At 31.3% G+C, this 16701-nt stretch overlaps 2 protein-coding genes across 2 annotated transcripts; both read left to right on the plus strand.

Moving 5' to 3' along the window:
• The first annotated feature begins 1980 nt into the window (after positions 1 to 1980).
• Positions 1981 to 3771, plus strand: LOC107956404 (receptor-like protein kinase FERONIA). Its single transcript, XM_041116938.1, has one exon. It carries the CDS (start codon positions 2210 to 2212, stop codon positions 3452 to 3454), a length of 1245 nt encoding a protein of 414 aa, XP_040972872.1. The 5' UTR covers positions 1981 to 2209; the 3' UTR covers positions 3455 to 3771.
• A 4066-nt stretch (positions 3772 to 7837) lies between these two features.
• LOC107955685 (putative receptor-like protein kinase At5g39000) lies at positions 7838 to 11796 on the plus strand. The gene is made up of 2 exons (XM_016891489.2): positions 7838 to 9580; positions 10255 to 11796. The coding sequence occupies exon 1, from the start codon at positions 8175 to 8177 to the stop codon at positions 9438 to 9440; it is 1266 nt and encodes a 421-aa protein (XP_016746978.2). The 5' UTR covers positions 7838 to 8174; the 3' UTR covers positions 9441 to 9580; positions 10255 to 11796.
• Positions 11797 to 16701: the final 4905 nt, after the last annotated feature.

Raw genomic sequence — 16701 nt, forward strand, 5'->3', positions numbered from 1 at the left:
AGTCCCATAATAAAGAGCGACCATTGTCTCCACGTCTTCATCATTTACAAGTTCCATTTCGGTGAATTTTATGGGATCTGTTGAAACTGGAAACTTGTAGAAAAGTTTCGAGATCCTTCTCCCACGTCTATAAATTTTTTCACTAATTTTTTCCTTTATATCATCAAACAAGATATTTCTATTAAATCTCATTGCTACTTGTTTGCGACATTCAAATATACATCCCACGGTTGTTGTCCAAATTTCTCCATCGAAATAAACGTATACGAAAAACTGATTCTTCATCTTCAATACTAGATTTGTTAAAAAAATTTCAAACTTCTCAAAATAGTTTCGAATAGCAAAAAAAGTACATAAAATTTTTAATGCAAAATTTTCATTCAGAAGTTAACAAAATTAATAACCTAACAAAATAACTTCCAAATAATAAAATTACTAACAAAACTCTACATTCTATTTAAAAAGAAATAAACTAAAATATCTTGTCATTCTTTTTGTTTTCCTTTCTTTCTTTCTTTCTTCTCCCTATCTTCTTACTTCCGTTCTGCTAAATTTTGTGTCTGTTGCTCATTTGATTTTCGGGGGTATATATAGATGAAAAATTAAGCACCAGATGCGCCTGTGGGCCCCACCAATCATGCCTCTGAGATAGGCTCAACCAATTGCGTTTGTCAGAGAGGCTCAACTAGTCGCGCCTATCAGATAGACACAACCATTCGCGCCTACCAGATAGACGCAACCTATATACCATTTTCGTATCTATACACGGGTCATATATTGATCTAGGAAAAAAAATAATAATATTTTATTAAACGAAGAAAAATATTGTAATATAAAAAAAGGAGTTGCGCCTCTAATATAGGCGCTACTAAAAGAAATATACAATTTTCATAAATAATCTTGCTGATAACCTATTTCAGTATATAATTTGATAGACTAATAAGTTGATAGACTAATAAAATCAGCTCATTTGGATACTCAAGAATTACAAGTATTACAAGTATTTGAAGTATTCCCGTTTGGAGAAATGAGTTATGTGATGTAATTTATCTTTTTTTATTTTTCTCATTTGTCATCAAAAAATATATTAAAAAATAAATATTTAAAAAATAGTTATTTTTTAACTCCACAAGCCAAATTAAAAAACTACAAAGTGTATTATTTTTTGGGCTAGTATTTGATGCACTAATAATATATATATTTTATTTTAAAAATAATATTAAAAAATTGACATATGTCTTTTTTTAAAATATTTATTAATTTTAATTATTTTACTATACCCCTATAAGATACTTATCAACCTTTAATCTTGTTTATAGATTTAAAAAACTCATATAAAATATTATTTCTCTATTTAATATCTAAATATATGAAGATGAAGTTATATATACTAAAAAGGTAATGGCCTAGCCTCGAGTCTTCAATAAGGGTGAACAAAATTCGATTCGATTTGAAAAAATAAAAATAAAATTGAATTTTGAGTTAATCAAATCGAGTTGTTTGAATTATTCAAGTTATTCGAGTCAACTCAAATAAGTAATTTGAGTTTCGAGTTCAAGTCGAGTTGAACTTTTTAATTCAAATAACTCAAATAATTCGAATAACATATTGGTGTAAATACCATTTTGATCTCTGTCAATTTTAAAAATAAAAAAATTGGTCTCTCTCAACAAAAAATACAAAATAATTCAAAATAATTTTTAAAATTCAAAATATTTATAAAAATTTTAAAATTTATATTTTTTTAAAAATTCCAAAAAATATAAAAAAGTTATAATTTTAAAAAATCTTTAAAATAATAATTTTGAAGATTTAAAAAAATTAATTAATAATTTAATTTTATACTTTTATTTGATATATATAATTTTTTAAGTTAACTCGAATAATTTATTCAAATTTAATTTCATTCAATTAAAATAAATTTAAATTGAATTAAAATAATAAAATAAAATAAATCAAATTCATTAATTAAAACCTCTTTCACTTGATTGGATCTATGACTCACCACCTAGTCTTCGGTCTTCTGCGGATCCCCGTGAGAAGCATCGAGGAAAGTACACAGCTTGGACTAGAAAAGATTATGAGCTATTCGATGTTCCAACTAAAAAAATAAATAGATGAAATTGAAGCTAACAACTCTCCAACTCCAAAGTTTGGCTTTGGAGTAAGATTTAAACTCACTTCTCACTTGTTCATCTCTTGATTTCTAATGAGAACTCCTTCACTTTCCGGCTTTTGTTTCTGTCCAGTATCTGAAAGCAAATTAAAGAAGAAGCCGAGCAAGGGAAAAGCTAAATCATCACTTCCCCAACATCTGTGCCGTCGATTTTCTCTCGACGAGGTCAGAGTTGCCACCAATAACTTTGACTCCCAGTTGATTCTTGGTAAAGGTGGCAGTGCAGTTGTATACAAAGGGTTTTTCGATGACGGGGCTTCGGTTTTCGCTGTCAAATACTTGCTGCTCGGATCCTCACGACAGAAAATACTTGAGGACTTTCGAAATGAGGTGCAGCTACTTTGCCAGCTGCGCCACCAACATATTGTTTCTCTGATTGGATTCTGCGATGAGGAAGACAAGATGATCATAATGTACAATTATATGAGCCAGGGGTCACTCTTCGATCATCTCCATGGTACTGGTCATCACGATCCCCTCCCATGGAAGCAAAGGTTAGAGATTTGCATTGGGATAGCTCGTGGATTACATTATCTTCATGCTGGAGCTAAGCGAGCAGTTATCCACCGCGACATCAAGACCAGAAACATTCTTTTAGATTACCAAAAGGTTTCCAAGATTTCGGATTTCACCTTGTCTAAGATAGGCCCTTTTAGTTTATCAAACGCTCCCATCAGAATAGAGTTACCCCCTCTGGATGAAATTGAATTGCAAACAAGTCGAACGAGGCTGTTTGGTACTTTGGGTTATGTGGCTCCTGAGCTTTTCATGGATACTACTCTTGTGACAGAGAAATCAGACGTTTACTCATTTGGAGTTGTTTTGCTTGAAGTACTTTGCGGTAGGAAAGTAATAAAGTTTGATGCAGGGGACCATAATCATTGTCATATAATTTCATGGGTTAATGAACACCTAAAGAATGGAAGAATTTACCAAATGACGGATCCATATTTGGAAGGGAAAATAGCCCCGGGTTGCTTACAGAAATTCCTGGACATCGCATTAAGCTGCGTCCATGTTGGGGAACATAAACGACCTGCTCTTGGTGAAGTGGAGGTGACACTAGAGCTTGCTTTGGAGCTCCAAAACAAAGCAGACTCCGAAGTGGAGTGGCATGGAGAAGTTATTTATGAAGAAGTAGTTTTGTCTGCATCTGCCTTCAATTTCTCTGACTATCAGACTGATGTACTCTGGCCCCATGGAAGTTATCGTGTGGAGGATGCATTTAGCTGCAAATATGAGGATATGTTGTCAGACATTGAAGAGCTGTGCAGATGAGTTGTTTCTAAACTTTTCTGACTGCTGTCCATTGAAGATTTGACACTTCACAAAGGAAAAGCTTCCTTAGTTAAGCAACAGAGACAGAAATTTGAATTTATTTTATTTTCTACCGTGATTTATTTGCCTCTATGAAAATAGCTCTTTAAGAGGCAGGTCTTCACGACTTTGAGAAATATTTGCATCATTTTGGAATATGTTGACTGTATTTCCCATTTTCATTACGGTATTAACATCATTCATTGAATGTATTTTTACTATTGAAAATATAAAAAATTTCGCTATTATTTTTATTGACATAATTAAAGTATTTTATGTTGGCATTTTATTATTTATAAAGATAATTTATGATTTTAAACACTTCAAAATTACAAACACTCAATCCAGTTGCCATAGTATTTTTGTTTGGATTGTAATATGCAAAAGAAGAACATTAAGACAACTTTTTGAAGTTCAAGTTTCGTAAACTTGATTCAGTCTTTGAATGAAATAGGACAAAATAAGTAAGAAATGTAATTCATCTTCACATTTCTATTTGATATATCGTCACTTGTGGTTTCAAATATAAGTGGTTCTACCAATAACGCAGACGGAATATAGTGTTCGTTGAGGTGCAATCTGTTAACTCCTTAATTTTGCATAAAATTAATCACTCTCTTTTGAAATAGTCTCATTTCTTTGCAGTTGTGTACGGTAGTGAGTTTATCGACGCGTGAGGTATTGGCCCTATGCTCGCGTCGAAATCCCTATCCATCTTCTCCACTGTTGGTGACACATTGATGGGAGAAAGCTTCATTAATGCTTGGAAATTTTAGGCAAAGTTTGCATGGTGAACATCATTTGCTTCTTCTGTAGATTTTCTGAAGCTTGTATGAATAGTATTTGGTAAAGTATGTATAGTAACCTTGATCTGAAGCTTGTATGAACAGCTCAAATATGAAAATGATAACTATACGTAAATGATAGAATTTGAAAAGGATGGACATGAAAAGAATTGACTTTTTGCAAATGAGTAAGGTATAGTGATATGATACAATATGACTTGGTTATGCATATGAAATGGTTAATGATTTTGTGTTATGTTGATAATTATTTTATTGGAGTTGTAATGAATTTGTATATCGTGTTACTTTAAGAAAATATTGAAAGTATAAAAAATCTCACTATTATTTTTATTGACATGATTAAAATATTTTATGTATCTATTTTATTGTTTATAAAGATAATTTATGATATTAAACACTTAAAAATTACAAACACTCAATCCAGTTGCTATAGTTTTTTTGCTTGGATTGTAAAATGCAGAAGAAAAACATTAAGACAACTTGTTTTTGAAGTTCCAGTTTCATAAACTTAATTCGTCTTTGAATGATATGAGACAAAACAGATAAAAAAACTTAATTCATCTTTTGTTGCAATTTTGCCATTGTCATGCATCATCATTGTATTTAAAAATTCCAATTTTCTAATTAAATTTATTATTATCATAACTTAATATTTAAAATTAATATCATTATCTATTAAAAAATTCAAGATTGCTTTTAATTTTTTAAAAATGTAAATTGGCTTTTTGAGAGGGAAATAAAAAATCATAAAAATTAAATAAAAACCCACATATGTGCACTTTTCATAGTTTTATTACATGTACTTGTCATGTTAAGTAAATATATAATATGATATAAAATAAAATAAAAAAAAATTACTTAAATAATATGGATGAAAATCATTTATGAAAATACTGTACTTTGAATAATATTTAATAAGCCTGATATAATTTGAATAATCATTTCAAATAATTAAAAAAATATCATAAGTTAAAAATTTTGAAGTAGAGGAAAAAAGTGACGGTCTCTTGTCATTATTTTTAAGAATAATTTAATTACATAAAAAAATTCACATCTCTCCAAATCCCCATTTGAAATGGAATTAGGCTAAAAATAAATTTTAAAAAAAATTCTCAAATCGCCGATTTGGTGTCAGATTATTAGACTTGTAAAAATATATTAATATTATTGTACATTATTTTGGTAATTTTTTTTATTTTGTATTATTTTAATAAATTTTTTTAAGACATAATTATTGAGTTTACACTTTTTTAATCATGACTTAAATAATTTTCATGTTTAATGATTTTAAATATAGGTAAAATAATTGTTGGAAAATTTGAAATTTAATTCATGTATTTTTAATTTAAAAAATTTAATTTTTTTAATTTTTAAAATTTTAAATTAAAATATAATTGTTAATGAAAAAGTAATATGTTGTTCAAACACATTGTTCCGATATATGTTTGAACACGCTTTTGAATAAGACAATTTAGCAAAGCGAACAAGCAATTGGGGGAAGGAATGAAGTAGACATACAAATTTTGTTAACGCAATTTGGAAAATAATCCAATTTTGCAAAGCTTTGCTTAGTAAATGATTTATTCAAGAATCGATTTAGTAATTTTATTGATTAAAGTCCAATCTACTCTTACATAAGAAGTAATTGTAACCCTAATAGATAACCTTGATTCATTACAAGCACTCACCAAAATAACCTCACTTGCAATCAATATTAACTCTAAAAAAATGCTTATAAATCGAGTGCAAAATACAAGCAAAAGATACTAGCAAATACATAAGGAATGATGCACAAGTGTAACAACTCCAAAGTCAGTGATGTTGCAAGAGTCTATTCTAGTATTATATTAAATTTTGGTCTAGAAATTTTATTGAATTAATAGTTAATTAAGATATAAATACTAAATTGTAAAAATGATAAAAATTAATTGATATGGTTTTTAATGTCTTAAGGACTTATATAATAATTAAATAAGGTTTAAATTAACATATAGACCATTTTAAGTTCACAGCGATGTCACATCCTGAAATTAGGCCTAAAAATTTCAAGGGTAATTTAAGGATTTTGGCTTAAAATGAGTTTGGAAATTTTGAACTATGATAGACTGAAAATATATTAGACTATGGACTTTTGAAAATTAAATCAATTTATGAAAATACTGTAGAAAAGACTTCCAATTTAAAAAAGAGGACTGTTTTTGAAAAAAAAATTAACTTAAGAGTAGTTTTAAAGTAAATATACCAATTTTTAAGAGTAATTTTAATCACACTATTATTTCAAATGAAAATTTAAATACAACTAATCCTTAATACTTTTTTTAAGCAATTTAATTGTTACTCTTGAGAAATTATTAGGTAAACTTTACTATCAAGTAGGATACGGTCCCTCCTAATAACTTTATGCCATATAAGCCCTTTTTTTCACGTTAACTTTTTTAGTGTCACCCAAATCCATCCTGTTCCTTTCTACCTTCTATTCTTTTTCCCTTCCTCCATTAACTGGACTGATCACAAATGGAAAATTTTTCCTATAGGTTGATGACATTACACATTTCCAAATTAACGTTGAATAGGTTCTACTAAATTTTAATTCCATCTAATTTTTCAATCACCTTCTTCTTGTTAACTATATTTGAATAACATACAAATCCCAACTTTAAAGCATTTCTCAAATTTTTTAGGGTTTAGGGTCTGGTAGAGGACATATCCTAAAATAAAAATTAAATTCTTTTTATAAAATTTTAAATTAATAAAGGTAAAATTATACTTTAGCTCTCAAAAATGATAAAAAATTTTGAATTAATTCTTTAAAAATTATAAAGATATAAATTATTAAAATAATAAAATTACATTTTTACTATAATAAAAATATACAATTTAATTTCAAACTCCTAATTTTTTTTCTAAATTTTGCCCTGATATTAACCAATCTCTACAACAAAATAACTGTAACACACACAAAATAAGTACTTTATATAAAATTTTTTACTAAAAGTACCTTAATATTTAAAATACCTCTGCCATAGATGATGAAATTTCAAAAAAAAAAACCATGAACATAGACTTACCATAAAAAGGTAGTTTTAATTTTTTTTCAAACATTCATTAATCTGTATTTTTCTTTGTTAATAAGAAGTCCAAAAATCATATAATTTAAATAAATATATATAATCAGAAAAGTAACAAAACCAAATCAAAACTGAAAAGATGAGTGTAAGTTAAAACTTACCACTTATCTCCATTATCTTTACACAAATATATCTTGAAAGAGGAGAAAAACAAAATGTATTTCTTGGTTTTTCAATTAAAAAAAGAAATGGGTGTATTTATTCATATTTTCTAAAATATAAAATTAAATAAATAGGTCCGAAGATTAATAAATATCATGTAGAGATATAATAAAACATTAAAAAATATTAAAAAAAAACACATCAGTAGATTTTAAAACTCATATAAACTATTATTTCTTTATTTAATATGTAAATATATGAAGATGAAGTCGTATATACTAAAAAGGTAACGGGCTTAGCCCGGGACTTCAATGGACCCGCCCCAGGAGAAGCAGCAAGGAAAGTAAGTACACTGCTTGAACTTGATAAGATTATGACCCATTCAATGTTCCAACAAAGGGCCAGTTTGTTTCATTGATTTCATTTTCGGTAAAATGTTTTTATCTTTTTTCCAATGTTTGCAGAAGGCTAGCTGTTTTTCTGTAAAATGACTTGTCGAACTTGAAATCGGTAAGACATTTTACCCAATTCTTAACTCCTACCTTTCTTTCTCTCGTTTAATAATGCTCTCTTCCTCGTTCTTCTTCCTTCTTCAATTTTCTTTGAGAAATAAAAAACTCTCCGACTCCGAAGTTAGGCTTTGGAATGAGATTTATAATGAGAATTCCTTCACTTTCCAGCTTTTGTTTCTGTCCAGTATCTGAAAGCAAATTAAAGAAGAAGCCGAGCAAGGGAAAAGCTAAATCATCGCTTCCCCAACATCTGTGCCGTCGATTTTCACTCGACGAGATCAGATTTGCCACCAATAGCTTTGACTCCCAGTTGGTTCTTGGTAAAGGTGGCAGCGCAGTAGTATACAAAGGGTTTTTCGATGACGGGGCTTCGGTTTTCGCTGTCAAATACTTGCAGCTCGGATCCTCACGACATACAATACTTGAAGACTTTCGAAATGAGGTGCAGCTACTTTGCCAGCTGCGCCACCAACATATCGCTTCTCTGATTGGATTCTGCGATGAGGAAGACAAGATGATCACAGTGTACAATTATATGAGCCAGGGGACGCTCTTCGATCATCTCCATGGAACTGGTCATCACGATCCCCTCCCATGGAAGCAAAGGTTAGAGATTTGCATTGGGGTTGCTTGTGGATTACATTATCTTCATGCTGGAGCAAAGCGTGCAGTCATCCACCGTGACATCAAGACCAAAAACATTCTTTTAGATGACCAAATGGTTTCCAAGATTGCGGATTTCACCTTGTCTAAGATAGGCCCTTTTAGTTTATCAAACGCTCCCATCAGAATAGAGTTACCCCCTCTGGATGAAATTGAATTGCAAACAAGTCGAACGAGGCTGTTTGGTACTTTGGGTTATGTGGCTCCTGAGCTTTTCATGGATACTACTCTTGTGACAGAGAAATCAGACGTTTACTCATTTGGGGTTGTTTTGCTTGAAGTACTTTGCGGTAGAAAAGTATTAATGTTTGATGCAGGGGACCATAATCATCGTCATATAATTTCATGGGTCAATGAACACCTAAAGAATGGAACTATTTACCAAATGACGGATCCATATTTGGAAGGGAAAATAGCCCCGGGTTGCTTACAGAAATTCCTGGACATCGCATTAAGTTGCGTCCATGTTGGGGAACATAAACGACCTGCTCTTGGTGAAGTGGAGGTGACATTAGAGCTTGCTTTGAAGCTCCAAAACAAAGCAGACTCCGAAGTGAAGCGCCTCAATCCTCATGGAGAAGCTATGTATGAAGAAGTAGTTTTCCCTGCATCTGCCTTCAGTTTCTCTGATTATCAGGCTGATGTACTCTGGCCCCATGGAAGTTCTCGTGTCGAGGATACATTCAGCTGGAAATCTGAGGATATGTTGTCAGACATTGAAGAGCTGTGCAGATGACAGTGAAGATATGCAATCTGGGATGAATGTTTGGAGGGGTCAAACTAATTACGTATGGTTAAGCAGTTGAGGTGTTTCTTAACTTTCTTGACTACTGTCCATTGAAGATTTGACGCTTCACAAAGGGAAAGCTTCGTTAGGTAAGCAATAGAGACAGCAATTTGAATTTATTTTATTTGGATTTTTTTACTGGAATAATATTAAAAAAACACGAAAATAGGTTGTTGTTAAGATTAGGTACTAAAATGGTATATTTGGAAATGTGAAGGGTGTTGCATAGGCGGTACCACCCTCATTTTTTTGACACTTTACAGTAAAAGGAAATTATTTTAGTAGTGGAGGGTGTCAAATAGGCGGCACTAATTGTGCTTATCTGATAGGCGGTACACCTAGTATATTTTCTCCTCACTCCCCCATCCAACTTGTATCAGTTTAGAAAAAAGAATTAGCAGAACAAGAGAGGGAGAAGAGAAGAAAGAAAAGAAAAGAAAAGAAAATGTATTTTTTTATTGTTATTTTTAAATATAATAGATTATGATAAGAAAAAAAATGTTAGTATTATATAGTTTGTTTAGTGTTATTTTTATATTTTGTTTTAAAGTTATTTTGTTTATTATGATTTGTTAGTAAATTTTGTGTTTAGATTATTGAAAATGTTATCTTGTAAAAATTTTTAATATATTTGATATTGTTAGGAATGATAATAAATTTGATATTGTTAGAAATAGACTATCATCATTCATTAAATTTTTTATGTAAGTATTTTTATGCTGTTCGAAATTGTTTTGAGATTTTTTTGTTAAATTTTTAACAGATTGAGTATTGAAGATGGATAATCAGTTTTTCGTATGTATTTATTTCGATGGAATCATCTTGACAACAACAGTTGGATGTATATTTGAATGTCGGCGATAAATAGCAATGAGATTTAATAGAAATGTCTCGTTGGATGATATGAAGGGAAGTATTAACGCAAAAATTGTTAGACGTTGTGGGAGAAGGATTTCGAAACTTTTCTACAAGTTTCCAGTTTCGACAGATCCAATCAAATTCACTGAAATAAAACTTATAAATGACGAAGACGTGGAGACGATGATCGCTCTTTACTATGGGAATTGGAGTGACAAAAATGCACCAATTCACTTATTTGCTAAGTTAGCCGATATGAAGCAAAATGAAGATCTCACTGCATATGGTGAAGAATATGGAGCTCAAGAACCGTGCATGGTGGCTCCAATATCATACGTTGATAGTGAATCGACTATACGCGGGATCGATATCAATCTTAATGTTACACCCAATATTGATGTGGTTGGTGATGATGGATACGATAGTAGTGATCCTTGTGATCAAGAGGTCGATAGTGATAGTGATCCTAATGTGGACAAGGTCCCTGATGATATTGACGACAAAGACGTGAATGACGATGAAGACGTGAATGGCGATGGAAACATTAACGCGTCTTCAGTTGAGAACTAGATTCGACGTATTGTGATATACAATAATCTTGGGCCACATATATCGCTCATAGACCCCTATACGACTCATGTAGCTGAGTTCCTGGAGTACCTTGAAATACTTCTTACTCACTGGCTAGCCGTAAATTTCGATCTTGAGGAGTTATTCGTAGGCCAGAGATTCGAAAGTAAGGAAGAGTGCATATTTGCTATTAAGTGGTATAGCATGAATATATTAATGGATTACAAAGTCACAGTGTCTAAACTGACATTCTATATTGGGGAGTGTTGGAAGTCAGCGGAAGGCTGCAATTGGCGGGTACGAGCTACATTTATTCAAAATTCATAGATGTGGGAGATACGAAAATTTGTTGGGCCTCACACATGCACATCAACACGTATGACAGAAGATCATCGAAAACTTTATTCCAAAACTATCTATACGTGTTTCATACCAATGGTGAAGGACATGCAGACCATTAAAGTTTCGGTACTGATTGCTAAAATATAGGCAGGATTCCAGTATCGAGTATCATATCGAAAGGCGTGGATAACTAAACAGATGGTAATGAAGCAACTGTATGAGGATTTTGATGCGTCATATAATGAGCTACATGGATGGATAGCCACTATGCGGGAGTACGTACCGGAGATTGTCATTGAGTTACAGACACGACCTTATTATAGCCCGGATGACCAACTACAACCGGGAAAAAGAATTTTCCATCAGATGTTCTGGACGTTTGATCCATTTGTGCGTGCATTTCCCCATTGCAAGCCGTTTATGCAAGTGGATGGGACCTGGCTATATGAAAAATATACATAGGTCCTACTGATAAAACGTAATTTATACATATTTTTACCCCATGCTTAACGCATTTATGGGTGGTTTCTCCTTATATTTGGTGAATTCGATGCTCCTAATGTTTTAATTTCATGTTTTATACTTAGGAGAGCATAGAAGAGTAAAAAGAGCGAGAAACGGGCCAAAAACGGAGAAAATGGACCCACATGGGAAAACAACACGGCCTAGACTTCCTCACACGAGCGTATCACACGGCCATGTCAATTTGGTAGGATCGAAGCACGACTTACACGGGTGGATTACATGCCCGTGCCCATTTAACAGCATTGACCACGGCCTTCAGTAATCGCACACGGGCGTGTCCCTGCCGAACCCAAGTTTAGTCCAATTTGGAAAAGGCCAATTTTGAGGGCTCTTAGGCATTCCAAAGCTTATTTAAAACACTTGAGGAGGCACTTAGGAAGGGGGACGCAGAGTAAGAAGTAAGAAATTACTCAAGGAAAGCCGATTAATCCATCTCAAGGGCTGGATTCATCATCAAGACTGGAGATCTCCCTTCAAGTTCCTTTAGGAGTTTTGGGGTTTCTTATGTTTTGTTATCTTTATGCTTTTAATATGTTTTCTTTCATAAGTATGAACTAAACCCCTAAATACCTAAGGGAAATGAAACCTAAGACAGATCTTGTTATTATTATCTGAATTGTATGATAAATATTTGACTTGTTCTTAATTATGAGTTCTTAATTCTTATTTTGATATTCCAAGATATTGATTCAAGTTAAGCTCTTATTCAGAGGAGCAATAAACCCTGTCTAAGAGTAAAATTGTCATAATTAAGGGGAGTTGATTGCGCACCTAGAGATAGGGTGACAAGATTTTGCCGGATTAGGGTGAAACCTAATAAGGGAATCCATAGATCGAGTTAATGCAATTCTAGGGTGTTAATTAGAAAGAGATTTCAATTATTCAACCTAGAGTTAGACATTATTAGTCTCGAAAGAGATAATAATATAACTTAGAGATTTCTACAGATCAAGTCAAATGAATAAATCGTCTGATTCAGAGTCAAATAACAAGTGAAGTCTAGGTGGATTTGTCCTTAGGTATTGTCTCAAACAATCGAATTTTCCCAAAAGTATTTTCCCAAGTTTTTCTTTCTGTGCATTCTTTGTTAGTAATTAGTTTAGACAACCAAACCTCTTAAATTTTAGGCTAGATAATAAAAAGGAAGTAAATACTAGTACTCGTAGTTCCTTTGGGTTCGATAATCCGATCTTGCTGAACTATACTACTATTCGATAGGTATACTTGCCTTAATCGTGATAATAAATTAGTCTCAAGAACGTTTCATTTATAAATCTTTAAAACTTGTTACGAATATAACGCATCAAGTTTTTGGCGCTGTTGCCGGGGAATTAGGATATTAGGAAAACTAGATTTTTATTACTTTAGCCACTTTACTTTTATTACAATTTAAATTTTTATTTTTGTAGTTAACCCATTTTGCCTGGGCCTGTTTAAATTATTTACAGAAAATAAATAAATTGAAATAAAAAACCAAATAAAGTCCACAGATTATAGGTCCAAAGGTTATTTACAATTCAGCCCAAATATTAAAACACAAGTCTGATCTATGTACAAAATTTCGGGCCTAAACTAAATCCAAATCCATTTACAAAATTTTGGGCCCCAAATTTAAGACTAAAAATAACCCAGAAAAAGGCCCAATCTAAGACTAACCCTAGCCCAAACCCCAGTTGACTGACCAGCGCCGCAGCAGTAGCCCTCCCTCTTGGCCATTCGAGGTAAACCCATAGAGCCCAGGCCAGAAGTTTCTGGAATACACGAGAGTAGCAGCAGAACGGGGCTCCTACGAGTGGTTCCCACGCACGGCCTCCATGGCCTTTTCCCCGTATAGCTTTGTGTCCGTAGAACCTGCAAAGGAATATACGAGAAGAAAAGCAGGCTAACAGAATACAGCAAAATGACAGCGAGAAAATGTAATTTTATTTTTCTTTATTTCTTTATAAATTCAGGCTATAAAAAGCCTCACTTGTACCCCATGTATTTTTACAAACGCAAGCACGCACGCATATTGAATACCAGAGAGTAGAAAAAAATTGCCAAAAGGTGATTTCCCAAACATATTTTTTTTTTGTTTCTTTTGATTAGCTTGTAATTTATGTATAGAAATGCAAAGAGAAGATACCTGAATCGACGTTGATGCCATGAACCTCATATAAGGATACGGGCTAGGGTCGAACAATGTTGAATTCGGGTTCATTTTTTTAAATTTCGTTCTGTTTTTTCAAAAAAAAAAAGAATAATATTGGTTCAAAAGTTTTGTAAAAAAAAAAGAAAAAGGAAAAGTAGCTTACTGCATTTTCATGGGCGTGAAATGGATCTGGTCACTGTGGTATACCGTCGATTACCAAACGAAATGGTGGATCCGGCAGATGCTAAGAACCCTAGCAATTTTAATTTTAGGGTTGTGGTTTTTTGTTTGAAAGGTTGGCAGCATTTGGGGAAAAGAATGAAAAAAAAAGGTTTTAAATCCATTGTTTAAAAAACGGTGCCGTTTCAAGCTTTGAGGATCTGCGCGTCAACCCGCTTGGATACCCGAATCCGCGCCTTTTCCCTTTAAATGGTTGATTTGCGCGTTAGGTCTTTCCCCTCGCGCGAGCCTACAATTGCGTCCTATTTGCTTACTTTGTCTTTTTTTTTTAAATTTGACTCTGTAATTTGTGCGTTGTTTTATTTTGGTACGCGGTTCAGTGCAGCATTTTGGGCTTGGAGTATTTCCAATTCCAGTCCTCGCACATTTGTGCGCATGGCACATTGATCCTATTTTACAATTATTTTATTTGTAGATTGTTCCACTTATTTCAATTTTGTTTTAATTAAGTTTTTATCCTCATTTTTTTTACTGCACATACATTTTCTTTTACATGCTTGATTGTTGGTTGTAATATTTCAAGTTGCTTCGATAATTGAATTTTGTTTTAAAAAACATTATTATAATCTTTTCTTTTTTTTCATTCTATTATTTTAATAATTGAAGTAATATTTGTAATAAAATTCATTTTAGTTTATGTATGCTATTAATTTTATGATATTTTATATTTTCTCTTGAATTTATCCGTATATTTTGACATTTATATCATGTTTTAAAAATTCATCTATTTTATGTGTCATATAAATTATTAAGCATATATTTAGTATTTATATTTAATCTACATACGTTATTAAAGCCACGTTATTTTTATACATATTGTTTTTTAGTAAATTTGTATCTAATTTTTTTTTTAGTCTCATTAAATGTATAGTTTATGATAAAATTAAGTTAATTTGATAATTCATATTTTAATTCAATATTATTTAGACATACAATTATTTCTAAGATTTCTTCACATGTACATTGCCCATATTAAATTATTTTTACTATAGTCCACATTATTAGTTTCATATTATTTTATGTAAATATTTTTTATGTATACTTTCCTTTAACATTATTTATGCGTATGATGCGTCTCTTTTACGAAAATTGTACAATTAACTTATTGTATATAGTTTCATATTCTATCATCCTTATGTATGTATTATTTACATGTACCATCAATCCAAATCAATTTGTTACATGTAAAATTATGTTATATATCATTTGTTTCAAAATTCCCTTCATAGATATAGTTTTATAAATATACATCACTAAATTTATGTATTTTATAAATGTAGTTTTTTTTTTACCTTTTGTGTATATGATTATATTTTTAAATTTGTTACATGTATAATTTATATATTTATTTAATTTTTCATACATTATTAATTTCATGCTATAGTTATTCCCAAATCTATTTATATATACATGTTTTATGAATTTATTATGTACATTATATCTTATTATGTGTTTTATTATTCTTTTATGTTTTATATATTATTTAAGCTATCATGCATATTGCCAATTTTTAAATAAATTTGTGTTTAAGATATTTTGCATATTATTTGATTCAAATGTTTTATTTCAATAATTATATTACTAGTTTTTATGTACATCAATCTACTCATATAGTATGTATATTATGTGTTCATTAATTCGTAATTATTATAAAATTGCCTTATACTACATCTTTTGCTAATTTCCGCTTTATTTTGTACATGTTTTGTGGGTTGTTTTACATTTATTGTTGTGATATATTATTTAGTCACTATTTTATCAATTGTTCTTCATGCATGATTAAAAATTTGGTTACATTTTACTTAGAATCGTCGTACGTAATTGTTGGATTTATTAAATTGTGGCTTATTGTATCATATAGTATGTAAATGTTTCGATACAATACATTAAGTGTTCTACCTTTTTTAAAACAAATAAACGTGTTTTGAGCGAATTTTCAATTTTCCTTATTATTCAAAAATTCTGAAATAAGACAATATCCAATATTTGGGAATTCGAGAAATCATGCTCAATCGTGCTGGGTATGATTTTTTCAGTGAACTAAATATTTGGATAACCTTTTATAATTTTAGTGTACGAGTTTTCAAAAGTCAACAATCAATCGTATTTTTAAAGGTATAAAGGATCGTATCCAGTCGTGCTGGGTATGATGCTGCATAACTTTGAGACGAGGGAATTTTGACAGTTAACTTAAACTATTACACATTTTGAAGAATCATGCTTTGAAAGATCTTTTTTTTCCTTTAAAAATCTTTGATATAAGGATAGCATTGAGTCAATATGGTACCAATTTTTTGGGCGTAATAAGGGTGCTCACCTTTCCTCATGCGTAACTGACTCCCGAGCCCATTTGATTTTTTGATTTTATGTAAACCAAAATTATTCTCAATGGAACAAAACATTTTAGTAGGTAGCCCAATCACACCTAAACCAAGAGATTAGTGGCGACTCCACATTTTTGTTTCCAAAAGTCGATCCCCATTTTTTTCGAAATAAAAAAAGGTTTCGACAACTTGGCGACTCTACTGGGGATTGAACGAAGAG

This window comes from Gossypium hirsutum, chromosome A07 (assembly GCF_007990345.1).
Source record: "Gossypium hirsutum isolate 1008001.06 chromosome A07, Gossypium_hirsutum_v2.1, whole genome shotgun sequence".
Classification (NCBI taxonomy): domain Eukaryota; kingdom Viridiplantae; phylum Streptophyta; class Magnoliopsida; order Malvales; family Malvaceae; genus Gossypium; species Gossypium hirsutum.